At 69.1% G+C, this 13,796-nt stretch overlaps 1 protein-coding gene across 1 annotated transcript; it reads right to left on the reverse strand.

Annotated features, from left to right (window-relative positions):
* Positions 1–8,653: 8,653 nt before the first annotated feature.
* Positions 8,654–13,095, reverse strand: LOC125367666 (iroquois-class homeodomain protein IRX-4-like). The gene is given in 9 exon segments (XM_048368347.1): positions 8,654–8,811; positions 8,814–9,242; positions 9,245–9,382; positions 9,385–9,450; positions 9,862–10,208; positions 10,963–11,072; positions 12,572–12,627; positions 12,630–12,822; positions 13,051–13,095. Coding segments are annotated over 9 exon segments (1,542 nt in total).
* Between the last annotated feature and the right edge of the window lie 701 nt (positions 13,096–13,796).

Raw genomic sequence — 13,796 nt, forward strand, 5'->3', positions numbered from 1 at the left:
GTGTGTGTGTGTGTGGCAGGCAGGCCGGCCCTTTGTTATCCATGTAGTGGGTCAGGCAGCTGCATAAACACGGGGGACCACAGGCAGAAACCCCTGGCGGACGGGGCGGGGCTCTCGGCCTGCCGTGCTGGCTGCTACCGCCCGGGGCCAGGAGAAAGTTCGAAGCTTGGGGGGCACTGGCGACTCCTCCGCGGCCTTGTCCACCTCCGGGTGGGGAGAGCTTGGGGGGCACTGGCGACCTCCTCCGCGGCCTTGTCCACCTCCGGGGTGAGGAGAGCTTGGGGGGCACTGGCGACTCCGCCCGGCCGTGCCCACCTCCGGGTGAGGAGAGCTTGGGGGGCACTGGCGACTCCGCCGGCCGTGCCCACCTCCGGGTGAGGAGAGCTTGGGGGGGCACTGGCGACTCCGCCCGGCCCTGCCCACCTCCGGGTGAGGAGAGCTTGGGGGTCACTGGAGACTCCTCCGCGGCCCACCTCCGGGTGAGGAGAGCTTGGGGGGCACTGGCGACTCCGCCGGCCCTGCCCACCTCCGGGTGAGGAGAGCTTGGGGGGCACTGGCGACTCCGCCCGGCCTTGTCCACCTCCAGGTGAGGAAAGCTTGGGGGGCACTGGCGACTCCGCCCGGCCGTGCCACCTCCGGGTGAGAGAGCTTGGGGGGCACTGGCGACAACGCCCGGCCGTGCCCACCTCCGGGTGAGGAGAGCTTGGGGGGCACTGGCGACTCCGCCCGGCCGTGCCCACCTCCGGGTGAGGAGAGCTTGGGGGGCACTGGTGACTCCGCCCCGGCCCACCTCCGGGTGAGGAGAGCTTGGGGGGCACTGGCGACTCCGCCCGGCCGTGCCCACCTCCGGGTGAGGCGGCAGGAGAGGCGGCGGCGGCCCGCCCAGGGCAGTGGATCTGCCGGGCAGCCGTGGTCCCCGCCGGTCCTCACCCACCACGGGGCGGCCGGCTCTGAGGGGCAGGGCTGTGCTCCCCTACGTTGTGTCCCTGGCCCGGGCAGACCCCGTGCTGGGAGCAGCCAGGTTCCTAGCTCGGGCAAGGGAAGGGGCGGGTCGAAGGGATGACACACGTCAGGATGCACTGGACACATCCACTGCTTTGTGAAATGGCAAAAACTCCCCGCACCATCTGAAATGAAGCCGAGTGGGGGGAGGGGGAGCGAGACCATTGAAAGCGGGGACATCGATCCAGACGCACTGGATCCACAAACTGCGTCAGTGAATGGCAACTCCTGTACAACTACTTCAAGATAATAAGAATAAACCAAACCCTCAATGGATAGCCTCAGAAGCAGAAAACCGATGGGGGTTTGGGCTGGAGGGATGGGGAGCGTGATGGAAAGCGACCTTGAAAGCACTGCCTTCAGGAGCTGCGTTGTGCAATGGCCGCTCCTTTACGCGACGACTGAAGATAACAAACATATAACTTAAAAAGCAAGGCGCGCGCGTGTGTGTGTGCGTGCATGCGTGTGTGCGTGTGTGGGGGCGCGCGTCGGCGTGCGTGGGGGGCGTCACGGTGCTGCGCGGCCGTGCACTTAAGGCACCTGAGGAAAAATGAAGAGAAGGGGAACAAAGTGACGACGAAGCCAAGGGGGTAGCCCCTCCCCCCGGGGACCTGAGATGACCCCCCAGGGACCTGAGATGACCCCCCCACACACACGGGGACCTGAGATGACCCCCCACACACACACACGGGGACCTGACATGACCCCACACAGGGACCTAAGATGACCCCCCCACACACGGGGACCTGAGATGACCCCCCACATACACACAAGGATCTGAGATGACCCCCCCCACACACAGGGACCTAAGATGACCCCCCCCACACACGGGGACCTGAGATGACCCCCCCACAGGGACCTGAGATGACCCCCACACACGGGGACCTGAGATGACCCCCACACACACGGGGACCTGAGATGACCCCCACACACACGGGGACCTGAGATGACCCCCCCCACACACATGGGGACCTGAGATGACCCCCCACACACACACGGGGACCTGAGATGACCCCCCCCCCACACACACGGGGACCTGAGATGACCCCCCCACACACGGGGACCTGAGATGACCCCACACAGGGACCTGAGATGACCCCACACGGGGACCTAAGATGACCCCCACACACACGGGGACCTGAGATGACCCCCACACACACACCGGGGACCTGAGATGACCCCCCACACACACACAGGTTCTGAGTGATCCCCGAGTCTCACCAAGCACACCATTTCCACTACGCAGGGGCAAGCGGAGAGCCCAGGATCCAGGTCAGTCTGGGCATTGCCACCTCCTCTCTGGGGACCTGGTGTGACCTGGCAGGCCGTGGTGTGTCACCCAGCAGAGACCCACAGACAGGAGGCGGCCCCCACGCCCCGGGCTGCGGGCCCGAGGGCCGGGGGTGTCACGCGTGCGTGCGTGCGTGCGTGCGTGCCGGCAGTGCCGCCCCCCGGGCGGGCCCCCAAACCGGCCGTCCCCACGCGGGCCTTCGCGGAGGCCTGGCGCGCCCGCCCGGGGCGTCCGTGGTGAATGATGGGGCCCCGGCGTGTGCCGCCGAGGACCGGGCTGTGTTCAGGCTGATTATCCTGCAGTTGGGCTAATGTTCCATGAAAAGAGATGATTATCAAATTCATTAATTAAGGCCCCATTTGCAGCTCCACTGGGATCTCCACCACTTGTGGGCTGGGCTGGGTGGCCCTCCCGGCGGGCGCGTCGGCTGTGGCCGCGGGGGGGGGGGGACCCCACGGCCGAGGCTGGGGGAGAGCGGGCGTCCTGCCCGCTGAGGCCGCCGGCCGGACTCTCCACGCGCAAGTTCCGGGCCGGGGACGTGGGTGGGCCTGGGGTACTGGCGGGGGGCGCGGGGGGCGGGGGCGGGGACCCTCCCAGGGCTGTTCTGCACGGGAGGGCAGCACCCGGAGCCCCCGACGGCACTGCCCTGGGCCCTGGAGCAACTCTGCGGCCTGGTGTGTGTGAGTGTGCACACAAGTGTGTGCCCGGGAGGGGAGAGGAGGAAGGAGACAGAAGTGTGCAGGTGTGCGTCTGGAGGTGTGCGCACGTGTGTGTGTGTGTGTGGGCGAGCAATAGCAGACCACCTCCTGGGAGCTTTCCCTCAGAGTCGGCACAGGTGTCTCCCGAGATGAAGCCAGCCTCGGCTGGGCGGCGGGCGGGTCGCTCTGCTTGCTCCTCTCCTCCACGCACTCTTTGGAGCTGGGCATCCGTGGCAGGACTGGGGGCCTAGGACAACACAACAACCAGGAACCCCAGGTGCCTCCGGATTCAGCAGCTCCCCGAGCCTCACACCAGGCCCCTGGGTGGGGTGGGGGACCGGTCAGCCGGGGCTCCCACGGCAGTGCCCACGCGAGGCCAGGCGCCGCGTGGCACCGGGCACCGGGCGGCCCCTGGGCGCGCCAGCCCCCGCTGGAAGGCAGTTTGCGCGTCGCCGCCCCCACGTGGGCACCCGGCGGCCCCCGTTCCTGTCACCCGCGCGTCTCTGGTGCAGTCGCCCAGCTCTGAGCCTTCCTGACAGCAACGCTTAGTCCCGACTTCTCCTGCCACTCCAGCGCGGTGACTGAGCTGTTAAATCAGCCGTGAAAACAGCCTCTCCCGCTCCGGTGTCAGCGCTGCCTCTCACTCCTTGCCCTTTGGATATTTTCCTCCAGCCCCTCCACCTCTTGCCAGATAAACCTCAGGGTTCCCCGCCATCGCCCCCGGTCCTGCCAGACGCTGGGGCGGCCTGGGCCTCGAACCGGTGCCTGGCGCGGCCCTGCCCCAGCTCTCGGCTGGCTTCCCCGGCACAGAACAGCACTGCCCTCGCTGGGGGTTCACCCAGACCCCTCCCCGGGTCAGGCCGTTCCTTCCACTCGTGCCCTTCCTCGGGGGCCTGCCCCCTCCCCAGCGCCTGCTCCCTCTCTACGCTCACCCCCTCACCCCTAGCCTCTTCCTTCTCCGAGACCGAGTCTCTCGCGGTTGCCCAGGCTGGTCTCTGCCTCCCCATCCACTCGGCCGGGAGCCAGGGGCAGGGACAGACAGACAGACCTGCTGTGTTGGCCCTGAGCGTTCTCAGCGTCCCGGGCTTCCAGAACCCCAAAGGGCTGCGGGGTTCTGAGCGGGGGCCATGCTCGCTCACAGAAGAAAGGCAGGGACCCACGGACCATGGGGGGGGGGTCCGCTTTGTCCTCTGTGGGCACACCGCAGAGATGGTTTGCAAACAAAGCAACACTGGAAACAAAGCCTTTCCTTCCGGCTCCTGTTTGGAAGGAACCTCCCTCCCTCCGTGAGAGGACAGAGTCTGGCTCCCGGGGGGTCCCCTGTCCCTTGCCCCCCACCCTCCTGCACCCTTCCCCTCTCTCCTCCCCTCCTCAGCCCCTGGGCTCCACTCCAGGGGAAGTCCCAGGGGCCCTGGAGTGCAATGCCCCCCAAACACAAAGACAGGACGCCTGCTGTGCTCATGGCTCCTCATGCGCCCCAACTTTTGGGCCTGGGGCCTCCTGCCTTGTGGGGTTCAGTCTGGTGAGTGAGGCTCAGAGGGGGAGCCACCTTGGCCTCCAGACCCACTCTTGGGGTTCAGAACTTGGGAGAAGGCACCATCACCACTGAGGCCCAGGGCCTCTCCTCAGCACCCTCCCTAAAATCCAGGCTGCTTGGACACCACCTGAGGTGTCTGTCCCACCGGCCTGTGGGAAGCTGGGGAGGGTGCACACTTGGGGTTCAGTGAATACAGGGGCTCAGGGAGGAAAGCTGGGGGAGGGCACACACTTGGGATTCAGTGAACACAGGGGTTCAGTGAGGAAAGCTGGGGGCGGGCGCACACTTGGGGTTCAGTGAACACAGGGGCTCAGCGAGGAAAGCTGGGGGCGGGTGCACACTTGGGGTTCAGTGAATACAGGGGCTCAGTGGGGAAAGCTGGGGGCGGGCACACACTTGGGGTTCACTGAAGGCGGTGGGCGCACACTTGGGGCTCTCTGAGGGGGCTGGCGGCTCCTTGTCCTGCACCCCGGCATCCAGGGTTCTGCCTCAGGAAGGCGTCTTGCTCACAGGTGCTCGCGGAGGCTGCCGCCAGCCCCCCAGGAACGTGGCCCCTCTCCCCTCCCGCTCCACTGTCTGCCCCCCTCACCCCAACGTCCCCGCTGCCCCCCTTCCTTTTCCCTTTCCTCTCTCCATCCCCTCAGCTTCCCACACCTCTCCCCTCCTGCCGGCCATTGTTCAGAGTCCAAAAGGTCCTTGAACTGGGGTCAAATCAGGGGGTCACGGCGTGTCCTCTGGGGCCGGCTGTCTCCTCGTGCGTGACGGGACGCCACGGCCTTCCAGCCCTTCTGCGTGGCGGCCCTGGTGGGGACAGAAGACCGGGCCAGCGTGGCCGGGAGGGGCGGCGGGCGGGCGGGGGGGCGGTGCCTTCCGGGGTGTGGAAGAGAAGCCGGCCGGGCACGCCGGAGGTGAGCGAGGAAAGCTGGGGTCCCAGGGCGGCTGGGGGCTGTCCCCTCTGAAATCCCCGGGCCCCGAGCCGGCCTCCAGCCTGAGAACTGGGTGCCCCCCCCCCCAGTGCCCCGGGGCGGCCTGATGGGCTGGGGGGGGCGGAGCTCGCACACAGCAGGTGTCCCCCCCCCCCCCCGCGGCCCTCCACTGAGATGGGGGGAGGGCTGCTTCCCGAGCCCCCCAGCGCCACCGGGGCGGGAAGTGGCTCTGCGGGAGAAGTAGGTGGCGTAAATTGCGTGCTTGATCTCTGGAGAGGGCCACTTAAATCTTAATTGGTTGCCTTTTAAATATCATTTAAGGGCTGGCTTCTCCGCCTCCCTAGTTTAGAAGATGTCCTGTCAAACTCTATTACCTCGCTGGATGTCTCCCCTAAGTTAAAGGAGGGGGGAAAAAAATAAAAGGGAAAAGAGAGAAGAAAAAGGAAAAAAAATGGAGCCCTCAGCCACGTGTGAGGGTCGATAAAGCTTTTAGATTTGGAGACGTTTCCGGAGCGGATTTCCTGCGGCTACGGGTTGTTAATGGAGCTTCGGGAGTCATCTCGGCCGGGCGGCCTGGGAGTCGTATATTTCCCCGCCTGTCCCTTGTCGAGTCTGAATATGCCGCTGTCAGCCTCGCTTAATGAAAAGTTACGCGCCGCTGATTACAGTTTTATTTGGGCTGTATGTAAAGAGCGCCGTTAATTTAGCCTCTCCTCTCCCCGTGTTTGCATTCGCCACGCCTGAGTGCCCGGGCCGTTCCTCTCCGGCACGGGGCTCTCGCGCCCCCCCCACCTTCCTGACGACCCCCCTCCCCCGGGGAGTCCAGGCTCCACCCCCCGCCCCGCCCCTCGGCAGGTTACGGTCTCACCTGACCCGGCCGGCGGGAAGCAACCTCCAAGCCGGCACCCCAGGGCCGCGGTGGCTGGAAGCCGCCAGCCCCAGCTTTGGGGTGTCCTCCCTGCAGGGCGCCCTGAGAGGTGTCTGAGGCCCCCCCCCCCGTCACGGAGTCTCTTTCACTCAGCTCCCCCCACCCTTATCATCCATCCACCCCAGCCACTTTCTTTAGGTAGTGGCTGCCAGATCTGGGGACTCCTGCCTGGGAAAGCGCCTGGGGCTTTTGGGGTACCCGCGGGGGGGGGGAGGGGGGCAGAGCCCTCGCCCAGAGGCCCTGACGGCGGGCTGGGGGCCTCGGGAGCCCGGGAGAGCCCCGGGGCGGGGGGGGGCTGCCCGTCGACCTGCCCCCACCTCCGGAGGGTGACCCCCTCGGGGGCCGCGGCGAGGGCGCCCCCGCTTTTGCTGAACGTACCTGGCTTTGTGTGCGGCTGGGCGGGGGCGCGCGGTGACCCGGCGGCGGCGGCATTGAGATTCCTGGCACCCCGGCCCCGGGCCCCCACGCCTTCCCCCCGCCCTCCCCCGCCCTCCCCCGCCCGCCCTCCCCGGAGACTGCACTCCCGCGATTGCTGTCAAGTACCCTTGGCTCTTTATTTTTGCCCTTTTATCTATTACAACTAATTCGAGTTCTTTTGCCCTTTTCAGCCTAAGACGCGGGCTTTCCGCAAAGCCTCCCCTGCCAGCGCGCGCTCGGAGCGCGGAGCCTTTAGAAATTGAGGGGTTTACTGTCAAAATGAAAATTTCACTTCAAATTATCCTGGCTGATGCGCGCGGGCCGGGCCGGGGCTCCCGCCGCGTTGACAGGCGCGTCAGCGGCCGGCCCCCGCGCCGGATAACATCATCCGGGACGGCGAGAGTCAGCCCGTGACAGCGCGGCCCGGGGACAATCCAATTACCCGGCCGCCGGCCAGGGCGGGCGCCGGGCCCCCGTTAGGGACCGGGATGGGGCCCGCCACTCGGGGAGCCCCCCCCCCCAGGATTCCTGGTTCCTGCTGCGCCCGCCTTCCCCCGGGGGCTGGGCCCAACACCAGCTCCGAAGGCCCTTCGGCCCGCTTCCCGGAGTGGCCGGTCCCCGGGAGCCGGGTCTCCCCGGGGTCCGGTCCGGTCCTGCCACGCCCGGGCTTCCGCTGGAAAGGCCTGGCCTCGACTCTCCGCCAGCCCCCGGGGCTCGGGAGCTCGCGCACCGGCCCTGCTGGCACCGCCGCGGCGGAGGAGGCGTGTATTCTAGTCCGGCCGCCCGGTCCCGCTGAGCGCCTCGCGACCCCACCTTCTTAGGGACGCAGGGGCTTCTGTGGGGCCCCGGGAGGAGCAGAGTCCTTGCAGGCAAGTGAAGAAGGCGGACTCTGGGGCCCAAGCGGCCGGGAACTCGCCCCATCCCCCACCCCAGAAGGGTTCGGGGAGCCAGGCTTGGGGGCAAAGCCCTGGCCGGCTCCCCGCCAGGCCACCCTCTCCCTTCCACACTGCCTGTGGGGATCCGAAGGGACCCAGTCCAAACCCCTATGAGTTCATTTAGGGTGCTCCACAGTCCTGACTTTCCAGGGCCTGTCCTTCACAGCCCCCTCCCCCTCCCCCTCTGCCTAGGAAAAGAAGGGGGAGGGGACTGAATGGCCGTCCCCCTAGTGAGAGGGGAGGAGGACTCCGCGTGGTAGCTCCTCTCTTCACGGGCACGGCTTTTCTGCACTACCGTGTAAACTTAAGTAAGCGTGGCTTGCTTCGTGGGCTCCCTGGGCGACGGCTCTCCTCCCCCCCTCCCCCGGCGGGGCCGCTTCTAGGCCCGGCTCCGCCCTGCTGGTTTTGCAATACAAACGCCACCACTAGGTTTTATTGGTTTTGTTGTATTAGCCTCTCCGGAGCAGGCAGTCAATGGGTGTGAACATACATTTTAGAAAACACGGTTCCATCGAGTCCAGAGTGTGCGGTGGTGTCGACGCGGCGGACGTGCGTGCTGTCTGTCGGTGAGCCTGACGTGCTAGGGTGGGCCGGGAGGAGCAGGCGGAGCGGGCTTCCCAGCCCGAGGGACGCGGCCACGCGGAACGAGCCTCTCGCTCAGGGGCGTCTCCACGCCAACTTACGTGAACTTCCGGTGCCGACGCCGGGCCGCCCGAGCTCTCCCGCCCTCCCGGAGCCCGACGGCCGGGGTGGACCCCGGACCGGGGGCCCGGGCCCCGGGCGGGGAGGGCAGTGCACGCTGGGCTCCGTCCGGGCCCGAGGCCCAGCTCGGGTCCCCACGCTGGGCCCCGGCAGCCTGGGCGTAGCCGCTCTGGCCTTCCCTTCGGGGGCCGGAGAAAGCGTGGGCCCGCGGCCCGCCTCAGGCGCAGAAGGGCTCGCCCCCGGCTTTGGGCACCGCCAGCAGCTCCCGGGCTGCGCTGGCAGTCGGGGTGTCGTGCGGCGTGGCGGGCGGGAAGGCCCTGGCCAGGGGCGTGGTCAGCACGCCGGCCCCCGCCCCCAGCGAGCGCCCCGCCGGCCCGGATCCAAAAGGGCCCCCTTGGCCGCGGCCCAGGCCTGGTTCAAAGTGCTGTGCCTGAGAATGGGGTCGTGGAACACCCCGTCTACCCAGTTTCTGAGACTGGTTACTGGGGAGTCCTGGTGCCTGTCCAGGGCCCCCCCGGCCGGGGCCGGGGCCGCGGGGGGCGTGGCGGGGGGCGCCGAGGACGCGGCGGGCCCTCGACGCTTGAGCATGCACGAGGGAAATTCAGTCTGGCTCAGAGCCGTGGCCGTCTGGGCCAAAGACCAGATGCGAGGCTTGGCCTCCAAGCCGGCTGGCGCCCCGGCGGGTACGAAGCCCAGCTGGGCCTCGCCGCGGGCCGGCGGGCCTCCCCCGGGCTGCGGCTCCAGCCCCGCCACCACGCCGCGGAGGCAGCTCCGCGCTCTCTCCACGTCCTCGCTCCGGCCGGCCGGCCGCTGGAGGCCAGGGCCCCGCGGAGTGCCCCCGAAGTCTCCTTGCCCCGGCGGCCAGGGCCTTCGGGGGTGGCAGGGACGCGGTCCAGGCTGCCGTCCAGGGGCTGGAAAGCGGCCTTCGGCTCACACTCCGGGGTGCTGCCTCCAGGGGGTCGAAGTCATCCAGGTCACTGAGCTCTAGTTCCTTGTCTTCTTTTCCCACGGGTTCTGTTGGGAGAGAACACACGGCTGCCCGGTGAAGACAGGGTTCAGGCCAGCAGGCTGCCCTTCTTCTAAACCCCAGGAGCGGAGCGAGAGGGGAGGGGGCTTTCACAGCCCAGCTAGGGGAACGGCCCAGGCGCTTCCCCGTGCCTCCCCCCCCCCCCCCCGTCTCCTCGCGAGCTCTCCCTTCTGGAATTGCGGATAGACAGTTTAAATTTGGCACTGCAGGTCTTAGACGTGTGTGTGTCTGTATGCCCGCGTGGGGGGTGGTTCTCAAACCGGACTCTCAATTTCTTTACGCATTCCCCCACGGTACCCCTCAAACTGCCCAAGCAGGCCACCTGGCTGCCGGCTTCTACAGCCTCCAACCGGCACGGACGCCCCGCCCCCGCCCCCCCCCCCAGATCTCCAACCCACCTTCGCTCTTGGCGCTCTTCGGGGCCTCCCCTCGAGCCTCCTCCTCGCCGGCCTCCTCCTCCTCCTCCTCCTCCTCCTCCTCGCCCTCCCCGTAGGGCCGCTTCTCGTCGGCACACTTGTTCCGCGGCGGCCACGTCATCTTGTTCTCCTTCTTGAGGCGCCGGCGGGCGTTGGCGAACCAGGTGGAGACCTGCGTGAGGGTCATCTTGGTGATGATGGCCAGCATGATCTTCTCGCCCTTGGTGGGGTAGGGGTTCTTGCGGTGCTCCTGCAGCCAGGCCTTGAGCGTGGCCGTGGTCTCCCGCGTGGCGTTCTTGCGCCGCGTGCCGCTGTCCATGGTCCCATACCTGCAGACAGGGTGCCTTGGGGCGCCAGCCGCGGGCGGGCGGGCGGGGCGCCCCGGGGGAGGGAGCGGGGGTGTGGGGGCCGGCTGGGGCTGGACCGGGCCCCGGTGGGGTGGGGACCCCGTCTCCTGGCCTTTTGGAGGCTGAGGGCGAAGATAATGTTATTAAAATGGGCTGAGCTGCAGAGGTCACGGCCCCTGTCACTCCACAGAGCGACTTCTCCGGATTCCTTCCTGGGGTTTCTCTCGTGTGTCTTTGATCCCAAACCATAAACATGTATCGCAGACCCGTGAGGCCGCCCCCTCCCCTCCCCCCCGCCGTTGGCACCGCAGGCCGGTGCCTGGGCCTTTAAACGGGAAGTGGTCAAGCTGGAGTGTGGGCTGTTTTGGGCGTGGAGGCCCTGGGCTCCCACTGCCAGGGGGGCTTGGCTGGATGCTGGACTAGGAGTTGCATGTCCCGGGTGCACGGAGGAGGTGCTGGCAGATCCCCCCCCAAGGGTCGAACTTGGAAAGTAAGTCAGGCAGTGAGGGTCGGGAGGGCTTCATGGCACGTGGGGTGGGTTAGGGTTCTGGGGACGTTTGGTTTTCCTGGGGGGCACAGGCCCACCAAGGACCAGAAGGGGAAAGGAGACTGAGGAGACTGGGGAAGAACAGGCCCAGCGCGACCCCATCAGCACCACACCCTCCTCCCCTCTCCCTCCCCAGGAGGAGGGGGGAGGGGGCGGGGCGGGCCTAGCAGAGTCCTGGGCGGCCCTCACCTGTCATACGGGTACTGGCTCAAAGCAGGCTCGTAGGGATAGTAGGCCGCGGCCGCTGGCCCAAGGCCCGCATGCGCGGACCCGGCTCCGTCCTTGGACTCGAAGCTGTTCTGTAGGAGCCCAGCGGTGTCCTGAGTTCAGCTCCGCGGACTAGGTCCCCTCCCCAGACCCCCTCTCCTCTGGCCCTCCCTCCCAGGCCTCCTGTCCCCTGGCCCTCCTTCCCAGACCCCCTCTCCCCTGGCCCTCCCTCCCCAGGCCTCCCCTCCCCAGACCCCCTCTCCCCTGGCCCTCCTTCCCCAGGCCTCCCCTCCCCAGACCCCCTCTCCCCTGGGCCCCCTCTCCTCTGGCCCTCCCTCCCCAGGCCTCCCCTCCCCAGACCCCCTCTCCCCTGGCCCTCCTTCCCCAGGCCTCCCCTCCCCAGACCCCCTCTTCCCTGGGCCCTCCCTCTCCAGACCCCCTCTCCCCTGGGCCCTCCCTCCCCAGACCCCCTCTCCCCTGGCCTCCTCTCCCCTGGGCCCTCCCTCCCCTGGGCCTCCTCTCCCCTGGGCCCTCCCTCCCCTGGGTCTCCTCTCCCCTGGGCCCTCCCTCCCCAGACCCCCTCTTCCCTGGGCCCTCCCTCTCCAGACCCCCCTCTCCCCTGGGCCCTCTCTCCCAGACCCCCCTCTCCCCTGGGCCCTCCCTTCCCAGACCCCCTCTCCCCTGGGCCCTCCCTCCCCAGACCCCCTCTCCCTGGGCCCTCCCTCCCTCTCCCCTAGGCCCTCCCTCCCCAGGCCTCCTCTCCCCTGGGCCCTCCCTCCCCAGACCCCCTCTCCCCTGGGCCCTCCCTCCCCAGGCCTCCTCTCCCCTGGGCCCTCCCTCCCCAGACCCCCTCTCCTCTGGGCCCTCCTCCCCAGGCCTCCTCTCCCCTGGGCCCTCCCTCCCCAGACCCCCTCTCCCCTAGGCCCTCCCTCCCCAGATCCCCTCTCCCTTGGCCCTCCTTCCCCAGACCCCCTCTCCCCTGGGCCCTCCCTCCCCAGCACGTGGAACCCCAGGCAGCCCTCCCTCATCCCCAAAGCCCCCTCAGGCTTCGGTTCTGCACTCCCAGGCCCTGTGGGGATGAAGGAGTTAAGGCCTCTAGTGGAGGGGGAGCGGGAGTGGGGCCAGAGAGCGGAGCAGGGAGGGAGCCGGGGTGGGGAGGGGTGGGGTGGTGAGATGGTGGGGTGTTGGAGGAGAGGACGGGAGCGAGGGGAAGGGCTGGGGGGTGGGAAAGGGAGGAGAGAGAAGGGGGAGCGGGGAGGGTGGGGAGCGGGACTGGGGGGGAGCACCGAGCTCCGACGGAACCGGAAAAGGAGGCGCCGCGCCCCGGCCTGCCCGCCGAGGCCCTTCCCCCCCAGCCCCTGGGGAGGCGGGCGTGCTGGCCCGGGGGTGGCGAGGCCCGGCGGGGGGGCCCGGGGGTGGCGAGGCCCGGGGGGTGGCGAGGCCCGGCGGGGGGGCCCGGGGGTGGCGAGGCCCGGGGGTGGCGAGGCCCGGGGGTGGCGAGGCCGGCGGGGGGGCCCGGGGGTGGCGAGGCCCGGCGGGGGGCCCGGGGGTGGCGAGGCCCGGCGGGGGGGGGGCCCCGGCCGCCCCTCACCAGCGAGTAGAAGGCGGACGCCTCGGAGCCGTAGGTCACGTAGTTGCCGTAGCCTGCGCGCCGCCGTAGGGGCCGCCGTAGACGCCGAGCGCGGCAGCCGAGTTGAGCTCGTGGCGCGCCGTGGCCAGCAGCCGGCTCTCGTAGACGGGGCAGTAGACGGGGGCCTGGGCCGGCGCGGCGGGCCCCGGCTCGGCCAGCGGGCGCCCGCCCGGCTCGCAGCACGCGCTCAGGGAGTTGGTGGCCATCAGGAACTGGGGAGAGAGCGGCCCCGCGGGGCGGGCCGGGGCTAGCGGGGCGCCGGGCCTCCCCGTACCCCGCCGGCCCCGTCGAGGGCTCCAGCCTCGCGCCGCAGGCCCAGGAACCCCGAAGTCCCAGGACGTGTCTGGGGAGCCGGGCCGCTCCGGGGCGCGCCGGTGGACGGGGGCGGGGCGGGGCCCAACCCTCCCGCCCCGAAGCCCTGGGGGCGGGGGTCCCCTTACCTGGGGCGCCGAGGAGTAGGGGTACCCGAACTGCGGGTAGGACATGGCGGGCGCGGCCCAGCGCCGTCGGGGGGGCTGCGCGCGGGGACGGGCGCCGGGCTCCTAGGCGCTGGGACGGCGAGACGGGAAAGCCGGTTAGTCCTCGCCCCGCCAACTTGGGGAACCTGCTGAGAAAGCGAGCGGCCCGGGCCACCGCGCCCCCTCTCGCCCCCACGCCCCGAGCCTCCCCGGGGCTCCGGGACCCGGCGGCCTCCGAGCGGCAGCCGAAGCGCATAGTTTGAAAAGAAAAAGAAAAAAAAAGGGGGGGGGGAGAACACCAGCGACTCGCGTGGGCCGTCCAGGCGGCCGTGGAGACGCTGACGCCAGACGGGGGCCGCGCCGCCGGCCGGGCCACGACGCGCGGGTCACTGGGGAAGGGGCCGGGACGGGGGCCGGGGCCGGGGCCGGGACGGGGGCCGGGGCCGGGGCCGGGACGGGGGCCGGGGAAGGGGCCGGGACGGGGGCCGGGGAAGGGGCCGGGACGGGGGCCGGGGCCGGGGCCGGGACGGGGGCCGGGGAAGGGGCGGGCCCTGGCCGCGAGCTGGGGTGGAACGAATGGGCTGCATCCAAGGAGTCGATATCGCCTCGACCCACGGCGTTCCTCCTTAGTCACCAGGACGGGAGGCACTTTTAATTAGAAATTAATTAATGAGCAGCTGCGCTTCACACCCCACTGTAATCATTAGTCTCAATTACAAATGAGATCG

Source organism: Perognathus longimembris, chromosome 19 (genome assembly GCF_023159225.1).
Source record: "Perognathus longimembris pacificus isolate PPM17 chromosome 19, ASM2315922v1, whole genome shotgun sequence".
Classification (NCBI taxonomy): domain Eukaryota; kingdom Metazoa; phylum Chordata; class Mammalia; order Rodentia; family Heteromyidae; genus Perognathus; species Perognathus longimembris.